Raw genomic sequence first — 12301 nt, forward strand, 5'->3', positions numbered from 1 at the left:
AGTACATAGTATACTTATACTCTTTATTGGATTTTGGACTAATTTATTGTCATTTATTGCAATTTCTTATTATGAACTGAAGTAAATACGAAATAAGGCATCTGACAAATGATATTATTATGATTATTATACTGATATCATTTTTTCAATGCAAAGGAACCCCCCCCCCCCACCGAGACTAGGCTTAGACTAGGCTTAGACTAGGCTTAGACTAGGCTTAGACTAGGTTTAGTCTGAAATGGAAAGGGAAGATTTTATTTTGGGCTGATGAAAAATAAGAAGGATAAAATCCATCCGTTTGACATGAAATCCAAAATAAAAAGTAGCTTTGAGTGAAATCCTAATTGAATTCAACAAATCATTGTGTCAAAGTATCAAAGCGAGTATCAAAGTATCACAGGTCCAATTTCCAAATGAAAGCTCCAGCAAATGGAGGGGAAAGGCGGCACGGTGTCCAAGCGGACACAAAATAGGAATAGGTGTAGAGCAGATGACGCTACGAGCCCCACGCTGGTATTAAGGTGGTCGGCCATGTTGTTTGTTTACTTTGGACCGGGCCCCGCTAAACTGCTAACAGGCTAACTGCTTCCTGTTTTGCCTTCTCCAGCAGAGAAGATGAGCTCATGCTCGGCGACAGGAAAACCGTGACGTCTTAGCGTATTCGTTTCCCGGAGAACCGGCCAAGAACCCTCAGAAATCCTCCCGAGGGGGTGGGCGGGGGGGGGGCGACCCGACGTTCGGCCATGTCTGATGAGATGCAGGAGTGCAGCACCGAGCTGTGCCTGTCCGTCTACGTCATCACCTTCGTGCTGGGCTTCCCGGCCAACGTGCTGGCCTTCTACACCTTCTGCGTGAAGGTCAGGCAGAAGGCCACGCCCATCGACATCCTGCTCCTCAACCTGACCATCTCGGACCTCCTCTTCCTGCTCTTCCTGCCCTTCAAGATGCAGGAGGTGATGAACAACATGCGGTGGGACATGCCCTACCCGCTGTGCCCGCTGTCGGGCTTCATCTTCTACATGACCATCTACAACAGCACCTTCTTCCTCACCGCTGTCAGCGTGGAGCGCTACCTGGGCGTGGCCTTCCCCATCCAGCACAGCCTGAAGCGCCGGCCGCTCTACGCCGTGGCCGCCAGCATCTTCTTCTGGATCTTCTCCATCAGCCACCTCAGCATCGTCTTCATCATGCCCATCATCGGCACCCGGGAGGAGCCTCTGAACGCCACGGCCGCACACAACGTGTCCTCGGCGTCGGCGTCCCGGACGGATGCCAAGAAGGTGTGCTACGATAACTTCAGCCCCGCCCAGCTGGAGGTGCTCCTGCCCGTGCGGCTGGAGCTCTGCCTGGTGCTCTTCTGCATCCCCTTCCTCATCTGCAGCTTCTGCTACATCAACTTCATCCGCATCCTGTCCAAGCTGCAGCACATCGACAGGCGGCGCCGCCTGCGGGCCATCGGCATGGCGCTGGGGACGCTGCTGGTGTTCGCCGTGTGCTTCGGCCCCTACAACGTGTCCCACGTGGTGGGCATCCTCACCTGGGAGAACCCCAGGTGGCGAGACAAGGCCCTGCTGTGCAGCACCTTCAACGCCTGCCTGGACCCCCTCATCTTCTACTTCTCCTCCTCGGCGGTGCGGGGCAGCGTGGGCGGCGCCGTGCGGGGGGTGAAAGGGCGCCTGAGCGGCTGCCTGTCTCGTGGCGTCCTGCGGGCCTGGGGGGGGCAGACCAAGCCCGAGAACAAAGATAAGGAGAGCAAACAGGAGCAGATCGATGGCGTCTGATTTATTTCTTTAGCGTCGCCCGCAGGAAATGAATGTTGATGTTTTCACACGTGAGCCCGCCGTCTCGCTTCCTGGCAAAGCCGCAACGCGCCGCGCACACGAGCTCACACCTTGTATAAGTACATGCTCTACTGCATGTGTACTGTATATGTATACTGTGGATGTATGCTATATTACATGTATTCCTTTTAATACTAATACCCTGTCTTTGTGTCCAATTGCTACTATGGTGTACTTTGGACATATACACTGCAACTCTGCAGTAATACTAGTAACGTATATCATATAGCACATTGCCAAACGTAGTAGTAACACGAAGGAGGGGGGAAAGAGCTAAAGTGCTAACATTACATTATAGCATCGTGCTAGCATAGCTCTGCCATGCTAAAGTGCTAACATTACATTATAGCATCGTGCTAGCATAGCTCTGCCATGCTAAAGTGCTAACATTACATTATAGCATCGTGCTAGCATAGCTCTGCCATGCTAAAGAGCTAACATTACATTATAGCATCGTGCTAGCATAGCTCTGCCATGCTAAAGTGCTAACATTACATAGCATCATGCTAGCACTAATGTACAAAACATTCACACCTACTTTACTATTTTATACACGGTCAGCATACTTGCTAATACTGAGGTATCGTATACACGTGGGTATTTGGAGGTATTATTGTGCTATTGTACATAGTGAGGTGTACAGCGGGTATTATTGTGGTATTGTCCAGATGTATTTGTCCAGCTGTTTGGTCCTTCCTTTCATTGTGTACTTCCTGGAAGAACGGAGTGTTGACTTTCCTAACAAAGCGTCCAAACGGAGGAGCGATAAGAACGCTGACACGAGTGTTTGCCGAAGGCAGGACGCATCACTTCCTGATCCACAGCATAGACAGCTGTCTAGTTTATAACGAATACAGAGCACGGCTTGTCTGATAATGAATAGCTAATGAAGTTCACCTGAGGGGGGGGGGTCCAAAGTGCGACCCCAAGCTGTTTTGTTATCGGCTCACGGCAGTCTAAAAATATCATATCAAAAAGAAAACAAACAAACCTGCAGAATAAGTTGTCATATTGCAAGAAGAAACATAAGTTGATGACATTATGGTAGGAAAGTAAGAAGAACCCAGACCAAAGACCAAAGACCAAAGACCAAAGACCAAAGACCATTGACAGAATAGTTGGAAAATGTAAAAAAAAGAGCAGAACTAAAAAAGCTGTAAGTTTAGAAGGATAGAGCCAAAGTATGACAAATCAATTTAATGTCTTCTTACCAAAGGACCAGGCTGCACGGTGGCCCTGGACCTTCTCCCTGAGGGAAGCAGGTGGAGTAGATGGTGCTGATCTTTGTGGAATTCCCACCAGGAGTCCATTGGTCACTACTGAAGCTCACCATCAGGCTTCCTCAGAAATAGAGGCCTTGTTGGGCTTTTCCTCCAGCTGAGGCAACGTGAGCACCCCAGGAAAGGTTCTCAGTCACCCCCAGGAACTTGAAACTGCTGCCCCCCCTCCACCACATCGGTGCCTGTGAAGAGAGGTTGGTGGTCGTTGGGTCCTTTCTTACGGAAATCCACGACTATTTCTTTCATCCTTTTGGTGTTTGAGCCAAGTTGTTGTTGTGGCACCCAGACGCCAGATGTTGGCACCCAGACGCCAGATGTCGGCACCCAGATGCCAGATGTCGGCACCCAGACCCCAGATGTCGGCACCCAGACGCCAGATGTCGGCACCCAGACGCCAGATGTCGGCACCCAGACGCCAGATGTCGGCACCCAGACGCCAGATGTCGGCACCCAGACGCCAGATGTCGGCACCCAGACGCCAGATGTTGGCACCCAGACGCCAGATGTTGGCACCCAGACGCCAGATGTTGGCACCCAGACGCCAGATGTTGGCACCCAGACGCCAGATGTTGGCACCCAGACGCCAGATGTTGGCACCCAGACGCCAGATGTTGGCACCCAGACGCCAGATGTTGCACCTCAGTCCTGCAGTACGTCCCATTGTCCACAAGTCCAAGCCCCGTGGTGTCGGCCAACTTGACAGTGAGGAGAAGTCGAGAAGTTGGAGGCCTGAGTTATTACTCTCACTTTCATCGCAATGGGGGGTAGAGATGAACTTCCTGTGGTACTTGTAGTAAAAGATGCTGAGTAGTACTGCAGTTTCCCGGCACATCGCCGCTGTGACTTCCTTGAAGGAAATCTTTTCCAATGGATCAGGACGGGAGTGGGCGAAGAGAGCCCCCATTAGTGGTGAGGTGTGGTCTTATTGAAGGTGACAGATTGAAATCAGCCGGGTTGAACTCGCCCGCCGTGATGGACGCCGCCCCGCCTCCCGGGGAGGAGCCGTGTCGGCGGCGCATCGATTGAGAAAAATCAGGAATTTGCTGGAGCGTGCGCCACGGCAGGCCGTCCGTTACCGCCCAATCATCCACGGCCCAGACGCTAACGCTAATGCTAATTCTATCTGACTCATGAAACAGGGCAAAGCATAAATGGGGTCCTCCCCCAAGTGGCCGTCCAATCAGAAACGAGCCAACTTGCAGGTGGACTTTGTGGGAACAGCGAGAGAGCCGTTAGCCAACTAATAATAAACACAAGGATGAATATGAAGCATCTGGCTGTAGGATCTATTTTTTTACTGTTCACGTGTGCTCAAGGAGGATGAGGAGGAGATACACCATCAAAGGTTCTCCTGCTGGCCATGTGGAGCAGCAATGCTTGGATTAGCCTGCTGCTGTGTTTAATGGAATTGTCAGGAACAGATGACGTGTCCCACCAGGTGGCGTATGTGGGGAATGACGCATGGTGGCCTCTGATGGCAGTCCGGTCCGGTCCGATCCAGTCCGGTCCTGTCCGGTCCGGTCCTGCATTTGAAGGCAACAAAAGGCGTCATTGCATTGGTTAAGATTCCACTTAGGAAATTCACATCCGGTCTTGGCGGACCAAAGAACTTCCAGTCAATGCTTCATCATGTCTGGCAGTCAAAGACTTCCGACTTCCATGACATTAGCTCACAGGGCGACCCGGCGTACCGCCTGACGTCCGCTTTGATGAAGATGACACTTCATCTCCTCCACGGCAACGCGGGCTGCTAGATTTAGTGCGTCCTGGGCCGTCGTTAGCCAGCCAATCCGGGCCGGCGAATTGACCCCACGGGAGGAAAAGTACCCGGGAAAAAGATCAATGGGCTGCTTGAGAGAACCGCAGAGAGACGCACCTTCATCACAGGAACTAGCATGGCTGACACCTGCATCACATGACGTCACCACATGACCTGCTGCTCGCGTTGACCTCTGGTCCAGCTTACCTGCAAACATCTGCATTGGAAGATTAGACCTTTTCTGTGTGCAGTCAGGAACAGAAAGGTACAATCCCGGGTCGGGATGAGGAGCAGGTAAGGGATAAGATGAGGGAATGGAAGATAAAGGAAAGGAAACCAAGGCCACATACCAAGCAGATGGAAAGTCGGGCTCTCAGCAGGACATCAAAGTCCCCGACTGTGTCTTGAAGAAAAACACACAAGAAAGACTTCTGATAAAATCCAAATCTTTTGATTTTTTCATTCCTTCCCTCCCACTTAATATCTTCTTCAACTTCACTTTGTGGATTTGGGAAAAAGAAAAAAGGACACTCATCAGCACAAAAGAATAAAAGGATGACAAAGTACGCTCATGTCCTCACGATGCTACACAACCACACCTGCCCTGCACACGCACACACACGCACAGGTGTGTGGTCACATGTGCTAATGATGTCACAGAGGAGGATGAATGAAAGGTGTTCGATGAAGACGAATCATTCCCGCACATCCACCCAACCAGACCAGACCAGACCAGACCAGACCAACGACCTACACCCAACCTTCACAGCGTTGGACACATTTTTGCTATCCAGACCACAAAGCCCTGGATTGGAGATCCCAGACAAGAAGAAGGCTCACAGCATGGATGGAAAACGCTGTTGGAGCTTCTGGGAGCTTCTGGGAGTTCTTGGAGTTCTTGGAGTAGCCGCCTTTCCAGGCCCCATGACGTGCATTCATTGCACTGAAGAATCTGGTCAGGAACACACGTGCCGTTCCAGGACTAAGTACAAGTAGCACTACAAGGTACTACAAGGTACTCCAATACTCATCTGAGCGGCATGGAGTGTTTCCTAAGGCGCTCATTAGCGGCGCTAATGGAAGCCCTTAATAGACTGGGAACATCCACTGTGGCGGCGAGGAAGAAGTGATGAAGTTATTTGGTAAACATTGGACAATTAGGCTAATGGATGGGGCTCGGGCTGCTCTGGAAGATCAAGCCAACATGGCCGCTCATAAATAAACAATGCTAATGCACAACTTCCAGGAAGGGAAATACGTCTACAGCCCATCAGCAGACCAAAGTGGAGCCAAACGTCTTCCAAGGCTTTAGGTTACCAAAAATGGCAAAATGAATTCATCATTTTCATCTGAGCTGCACTTTGGGGCCTCCACGCAACATCAACGTGCTAGGAGAGCCGGCTTGGAGCAGGCCTGATCAAATATGCTCTCTGGGGGGGGCACTATTCCAAAAGCCATCCAGTCCCACGTATTGATCAGGCACCGCACCAGCGCTCACACATGACACACACACACACGACATGCACACACGACACACACACCCAAGCTTTGTGGTGCTGTCATTATTTCAGGAATCCATGGAAACACTCGGAAAGGAACTTCCATTCCTCTTCACATGCACACACACACACACACACACACGCACACACGCACACACATTGTTAAGGAGCGTGCTGTAAACACGGTAACCTTCAGCTAATCAACACTTCCTCCTCATCTTACCAGGATTGTGTAATTAGGACGCCCACTCACTTTGTTTATTTACACGCCAACGTGTGGCGTGTTGCTAAACACACGCATCGTGGCCAACAGCAAAAACCTGAAGCTAATGTCAAAACTTCCAAGGTCAAAGCGTGGCCACATGAGACCTCGGCAAATCTCACGAGACTTCAACGCTTCAAAGGAACATAACAACTAGGACGCCTTCCCTTCTTGTCCTCTTTTTAATACGCTTCGGAAAAACACGCTCTACTTTTCAACCTTATTTTACTGGCCAGGACTCAGCCATGATCCACCTATGACTGGACCATGATAGACCTATGACTGACCCATGACTGACCCATGATAGACCTATGACTGGACCATGACTGGACCATGACAGACCTATGACTGGACCATGACAGACCTATGACTGGACCATGACTGGACCATGACAGACCTATGACTGGACCATGACAGACCTATGACTGGACCATGACAGACCTATGACTGGACCATGACTGGACCATGACAGACCTATGACTGGACCATGATAGACCTATGACTGGACCATGACTGACCCATGATAGACCTATGACTGGACCATGACAGACCTATGACTGGACCATGATAGACCTATGACTGGACCATGACTGACCTATGACTGGACCATGATCGACCCATGACTGGACCATGATCAACCTATGACTGATCCATGATCGACCCATGACTGGACCATGATCAACCTATGACTGATCCATGATCGACCTATGACTGATCCATGATCGACCTATGACTGGACCATGACTGATCCATGATCGACCTATGACTGGACCATGATCGACCCATGACTGGACCATGATCAACCTATGACTGATCCATGGTCGATCTATGACTGGACCATGACTGATCCATGATCGGCCTATGACTGGACCATGACCAACCCATGACTGATGGTCCCATGGAGAGTAAGATGGATGCCAACACGGAAGGACACCAGCGATGACAAGAAAAGATGTGAAGCTAACCGTAGACAGAATCAGAAGGAGGTACAGATGAGCACATGACCGACAGTGGTTTGCTTCTTTTTCCACTTGTAAATCTGTTTTATTGGCTTTGGGTTTTACACTTGTATGCCACTTATGGAAATGTACACTTCAATAAAAGCTTTCATCATCTTCAGGATGAGTTGGTTTCCTCCCATCCGTCATTGAGACAGAAACATCTGGTCTTGTCCATCAACTGAAACATCCCGGTCGTGACCCTTGACCCATGAACCCCAAAAGGTGAATTTTGAAAAAATGAGGTGCCTCTCTCCGCCCTCCGGCACGTCGAGAAGAATGACAGCATGTGTTTGTCTCATCAAGGACGCGTTACACAGACGGGACCGAGGTCCGAGGTGGACAGGAGGAGACCCCCTGCTGGCCAAATGGTGGACTAGCATAGCAACAAGACGCATGCACCAACAGCCAGGGTGCGCTTCCTCGTCTTCCACGGGACGTCACAGTCAGGGACAGCATTTCAGTACAACACAGACTAATTGTCTTTTTTAGGGGGGGGGTTATTGCTGCTGGGAAGGGGACACCAGACATCCATACGGCCTGCAGGGGGCGGGACCGAGCGACATACTGGGTACAGTACGTAGACCAGCCGCCAATCATTCTTTTGATGACATCTTTTATTTCTCCCATCCATCCCGAGACAAGAGGACAAATAGGCTGGGCTGATGTCACACGAAGATGCACTTTTACAAATGAACCATCATCATCGTCATCGTCATCATCATCATCGTCATCATCATCACCCCTTCCCACTTTTCAAGCTATTTTTAAAAAGCTTGTTATGGTAAAATAGGAAAACTTTACACCTTTTTCTGTTATTTAGTGTGCGTGTGTGAGACGTCTCAAAGTATAAAAACTGAACCCCCACCCCACCCAAGCCACCCCCCACCCCCCACCCCCGAATCATTCTTTTTCTTCTCACATGTAATTACGTAATAACATCATCAGCATCGTAGTAGCAACACCAACAAAGTAAAGGCGGTCCGACGCACACAAATGGTGGGGGGGGCGGTGCAGTTGGGGGGCTGAACACTGATGGGCGGGGCTGCGGGGGAGGGGGTGTATGGAGTCACAACAGGGACATTGCTAACATGCTATCAACAAGCAACAAAGAGCGTGAAAGACACCGCAGCTCAGAAACACAAGACGTCCTCGTCTTGCTGCTGCTTCACCAGATGTGGGGGGGGGGGGGCATGGCGGCCCCCTTACTGCATATATTTACACTGGGGGGGAGAAGGGGAGAAGGGGCGGCAGGGGCGATGCATCGGGCGACGAGACAGAGCATAAGGACGGGCTAAAAAGGTCAGGGTGGTAAAGGTGGGGGTCAAGGTGGGGGGTGGTAGGGGTGGTAGGGGTGAAGACCCCCCCCCACCCCCACCTTGACTTTTTTGTTTGCGTGTTCACGTTTTGACATCATTGATAGCAACTTGACTGCTGCACTGCTGAAATGGGAAAAACATACGTACACCATATACTACGTATGTATACTACGTATGTATACTACGTATGTATACTACGTATGTATATCTACTGTGTACTGTATATATGTACTGTATGTACATGTAGTGTATGTACATGTAGTGTAAATACTAGTGTACGTACACGTAGTGTATGGATGTACAGTGTATGTACTGTATATACTAGTGTATGTACATGTAGTGTATATACTAGTGTACATAGACGTAGTGTATGGATGTACAGCGTGTGTAGTGTATACACTACATGTATGTACATACGGCATGTGTAGTGTATATACTAGTGTATGTACGTACATATAGTGTACTGTAGTGTATGGAAGTACAGGTGTGTAGTGTATACACTACATGTATGTACATACGGCATGTGTAGTGTATATACTAGTGTATGTACGTACATATAGCGTATGTAGATGTAGTGTATGGATGTACAGCGTGTGTAGTGTATATACTACATGTATGTACATACGGCATGTGTAGTGTATATACTAGTGTATGTACATATAGCGTACGTAGACGTAGTGTATGGATGTACGGTGTGTGTAGCGTATATACTAGTGTATATACTAGTGTACATACAGGTAGTGTATGGATGTACGGCGTGTGTAGCGTATATACTAGTGTATATACTAGTGTACATACAGGTAGTGTATGGATGTACGGCGTGTGTAGCGTATATACTAGTGTATATACTAGTGTACATACAGGTAGTGTATGGATGTACGGCGTGTGTAGCGTATATACTAGTGTATATACTAGTGTACATACAGGTAGTGTATGGATGTACGGCGTGTGTAGCATATATACTAGTGTATATACTAGTGTACATACAGGTAGTGTATGGATGTACGGCGCGTGTAGTGTATATACTACTAGTGTACATACAGGTGTATACTAGTGTATATACTACAGCGTGTGTAACAGGTGAGATGACGAAGCCAGTGAAGGATATCATTTCCATACATTTGTGATTCCTCTCCATAAGGCAAACTTTTGAAGTAAGTCATGAGTACTTTGTGTACACGTGGTAGTAGCGTATACAGTATTTCGTAGTGTACAGGTGTTCAGGTACCCCATCAGGCCTCGTTCCACCAGGATGAGAAGAAGCATGGATGTTCACGCTCGCTCCAGCAGGGGGCGACACATGAGAAAGGGGGGTCCGGGGGAAGATGGAGACCCCCACATTGGATTGAGGGGCCGTTGAAGTGCAGCAGGGAGGGGGGCGGGGGAGGGGGGCATGGTCTCCAGTGTGATGCAATGACTGGATGCATATTCTTTTTCTTCACAGTGATGGGTTCCTAATTAAAGAATTCAATTTCCTTCTTCCTTTCATCAGGCTGGGGAGGGAGGGTGGGTGCTTTGGAAGGGGGGGGGTACGCTCGAGAACAACTTCCACGGCAGGGAGGGGGGAGTCCATCTTTACACCTTCAACAGCAGAGCAAAGGAGATCCAAACGCTGACGGCCACGCTCAGTCCTGCTTGAAGACGCACTGCCTGACCCTGGATGGCCCCCGGTCCTGCATGGACACCATGGACACCATCAACACCATGGACACCAAGGACACCAAGGACACCAAGGACACCAAGGACACCAAGGACACCATAGACACCATCTATGGTGGGTAGATGGTGATGCCATGCTGGATGCCAACATGCGTTTGGAGAAGCAGGATGACGAAGAGGCCGTGAAGGATGCGACGGCGAAGGGGGGGACAACAAAAACGGCGTGTGCTGCGTGTGGCTACGTCGGAGAAGGAGAGAGGTTTGCGGGCTCTAACGATGGCGAGGGCAGATTAGGAGGCGGCGGGACAGATGATGGAGCGACAGGCTGACAGAAATGGGAAAACGGGAGCAGGAAGATGGATGCGTCTGATGGCAGAGTGAGTCATTGAAGGCAGGCTGGCCGGGGTAATGGGCGAAGGAATGAAAGACCAAAAGGAAAAGGGGGGCGGGGTGGAGGTGGGGGCTGATGAAGGTGGCCATGCAGACCAAACACACGAAGGAGCTGGGGGAGGGTGACGAGGAAATGGAGGGGAGGAGGCGCTCATTGGGGACGGTTAACGTGAATTGGGAGAAATGACAATTTGGGCTGCTAATGAGTGGGAGGGGTCTGGGGGCCTGGCCGGGGGCCCGGCCGGGGGCCCGGCTGGGGGCCTGGCCGGGGGCCCGGCCGGGGGCCCGGCTGGGCGGAGTACGGAAAGGAGCTAAAGGAGGTGAAGATGGGGAAGTGAGAGGAGGAAGATGAAGTTGGGAAGGACTTACGGAAGAGCAGCATGCTGGCGTTGGAGGCCCCCAGACGGTTGCTGGCGAAGCAGGTGTAGTTGCCAAAGTGCTTCTCCGTCACGTTGGAGAACAACAGCAGCGAGCGCGTCTTCTCGTTCTTGATCTTCAGGATGTTGTTGCTCTCCACGGGCCTGCATGACGGCCAAACACGGGAAGAAAAAGCGACAATGAGGACGCCGATGACAACCACGTGGGCACGCTGAGCCGTAGGTTGGTAGATGATGCAATGTGATGGGAAGAGGGTTAGCATGGTGGCCACACGGTCAGGAGGTCAGGAAGAATGTGCTCTGCCATTGAGGATGAGCGGTTGATATAAGATCCGCCACAATTAGCCGCCACAATTAGCCGCTTTAGAGGAAGATGCAGATGGATGGATAGGTAGATAGGTGGAAGAGTGGATGATGGATGATAGATGGATGAATAGGTAGATAGGTGGAAGAGTGGATGATGGATGATAGATGGATGGATAGGTAGATAGGTGGAAGAGTGGATGATGGATGATAGATGGATGAATAGGTAGATAGGTGGAAGAGTGGATGATGGATGATAGATGGATGAATAGGTAGATAGGTGGAAGAGTGGATGATGGATGATAGATGGATGAATAGGTAGATAGGTGGAAGAGTGGATGATGGATGATAGATGGATGAATAGGTAGATAGGTGGAAGAGTGGATGATGGATGATAGATGGATGAATAGGTAGATAGGTGGAAGAGTGGATGATGGATGATAGATGGATGAATATGTAGATAGGTGGAAGAGTGGATGATGGATGATAGATGGATGAATAGGTAGATAGGTGGAAGAGTGGATGATGGATGATAGATGGATGAATAGGTAGATAGGTGGAAGAGTGGATGATGGATGATAGATGGATGAATAGGTAGATAGGTGGAAGAGTGG

The 12301-nt window shown here is 50.0% G+C and overlaps 2 protein-coding genes across 4 annotated transcripts in view; one reads left to right on the forward strand and one right to left on the reverse strand.

The window, feature by feature from the left end:
• The first annotated feature begins 739 nt into the window (after positions 1–739).
• LOC131136582 (free fatty acid receptor 2-like) lies at positions 740–2131 on the forward strand. The gene has a single exon (XM_058083620.2). The coding sequence runs from the start codon at positions 744–746 to the stop codon at positions 1779–1781; it is 1038 nt and encodes a 345-aa protein (XP_057939603.2). The 5' UTR covers positions 740–743; the 3' UTR covers positions 1782–2131.
• A 1081-nt stretch (positions 2132–3212) lies between these two features.
• Positions 3213–12301, reverse strand: part of iglon5 (IgLON family member 5) — a 68575-nt gene continuing 59486 nt past the window's right edge. The window contains exons 7-9 of one of the 3 annotated variants that reach the window (XM_078797961.1): positions 11377–11528; positions 5231–5283; positions 4701–5097 (exon numbers count right to left, since the gene is read on the reverse strand). In XM_078797961.1, the coding sequence (XP_078654087.1) occupies positions 4792–5097; positions 5231–5283; positions 11377–11528 (511 nt within the window). In that variant the 3' untranslated portion in view covers positions 4701–4791. Of the gene's footprint in view, positions 3304–4700; positions 5098–5230; positions 5284–7511; positions 10632–11376; positions 11529–12301 lie in introns of those variants that run through there. The other 2 variants (XM_078797962.1, XM_058083618.2) reach the window with 2 other exon arrangements.

The sequence above is a fragment of the Doryrhamphus excisus genome, linkage group LG17, assembly GCF_037039965.1.
Source record: "Doryrhamphus excisus strain RoL-2023G ecotype Guam linkage group LG17, RoL_Dexc_Guam_v1.1, whole genome shotgun sequence".
NCBI classification, from domain to species: Eukaryota; Metazoa; Chordata; class Actinopteri; order Syngnathiformes; family Syngnathidae; genus Doryrhamphus; species Doryrhamphus excisus.

What these genes read in the sequence shown, in the direction of transcription:
- LOC131136582 (XM_058083620.2), top strand. Translation starts at nt 744, where the DNA reads ATGTCTGATGAGATGCAGGAGTGCAGCACCGAGCTGTGCCTGTCCGTC.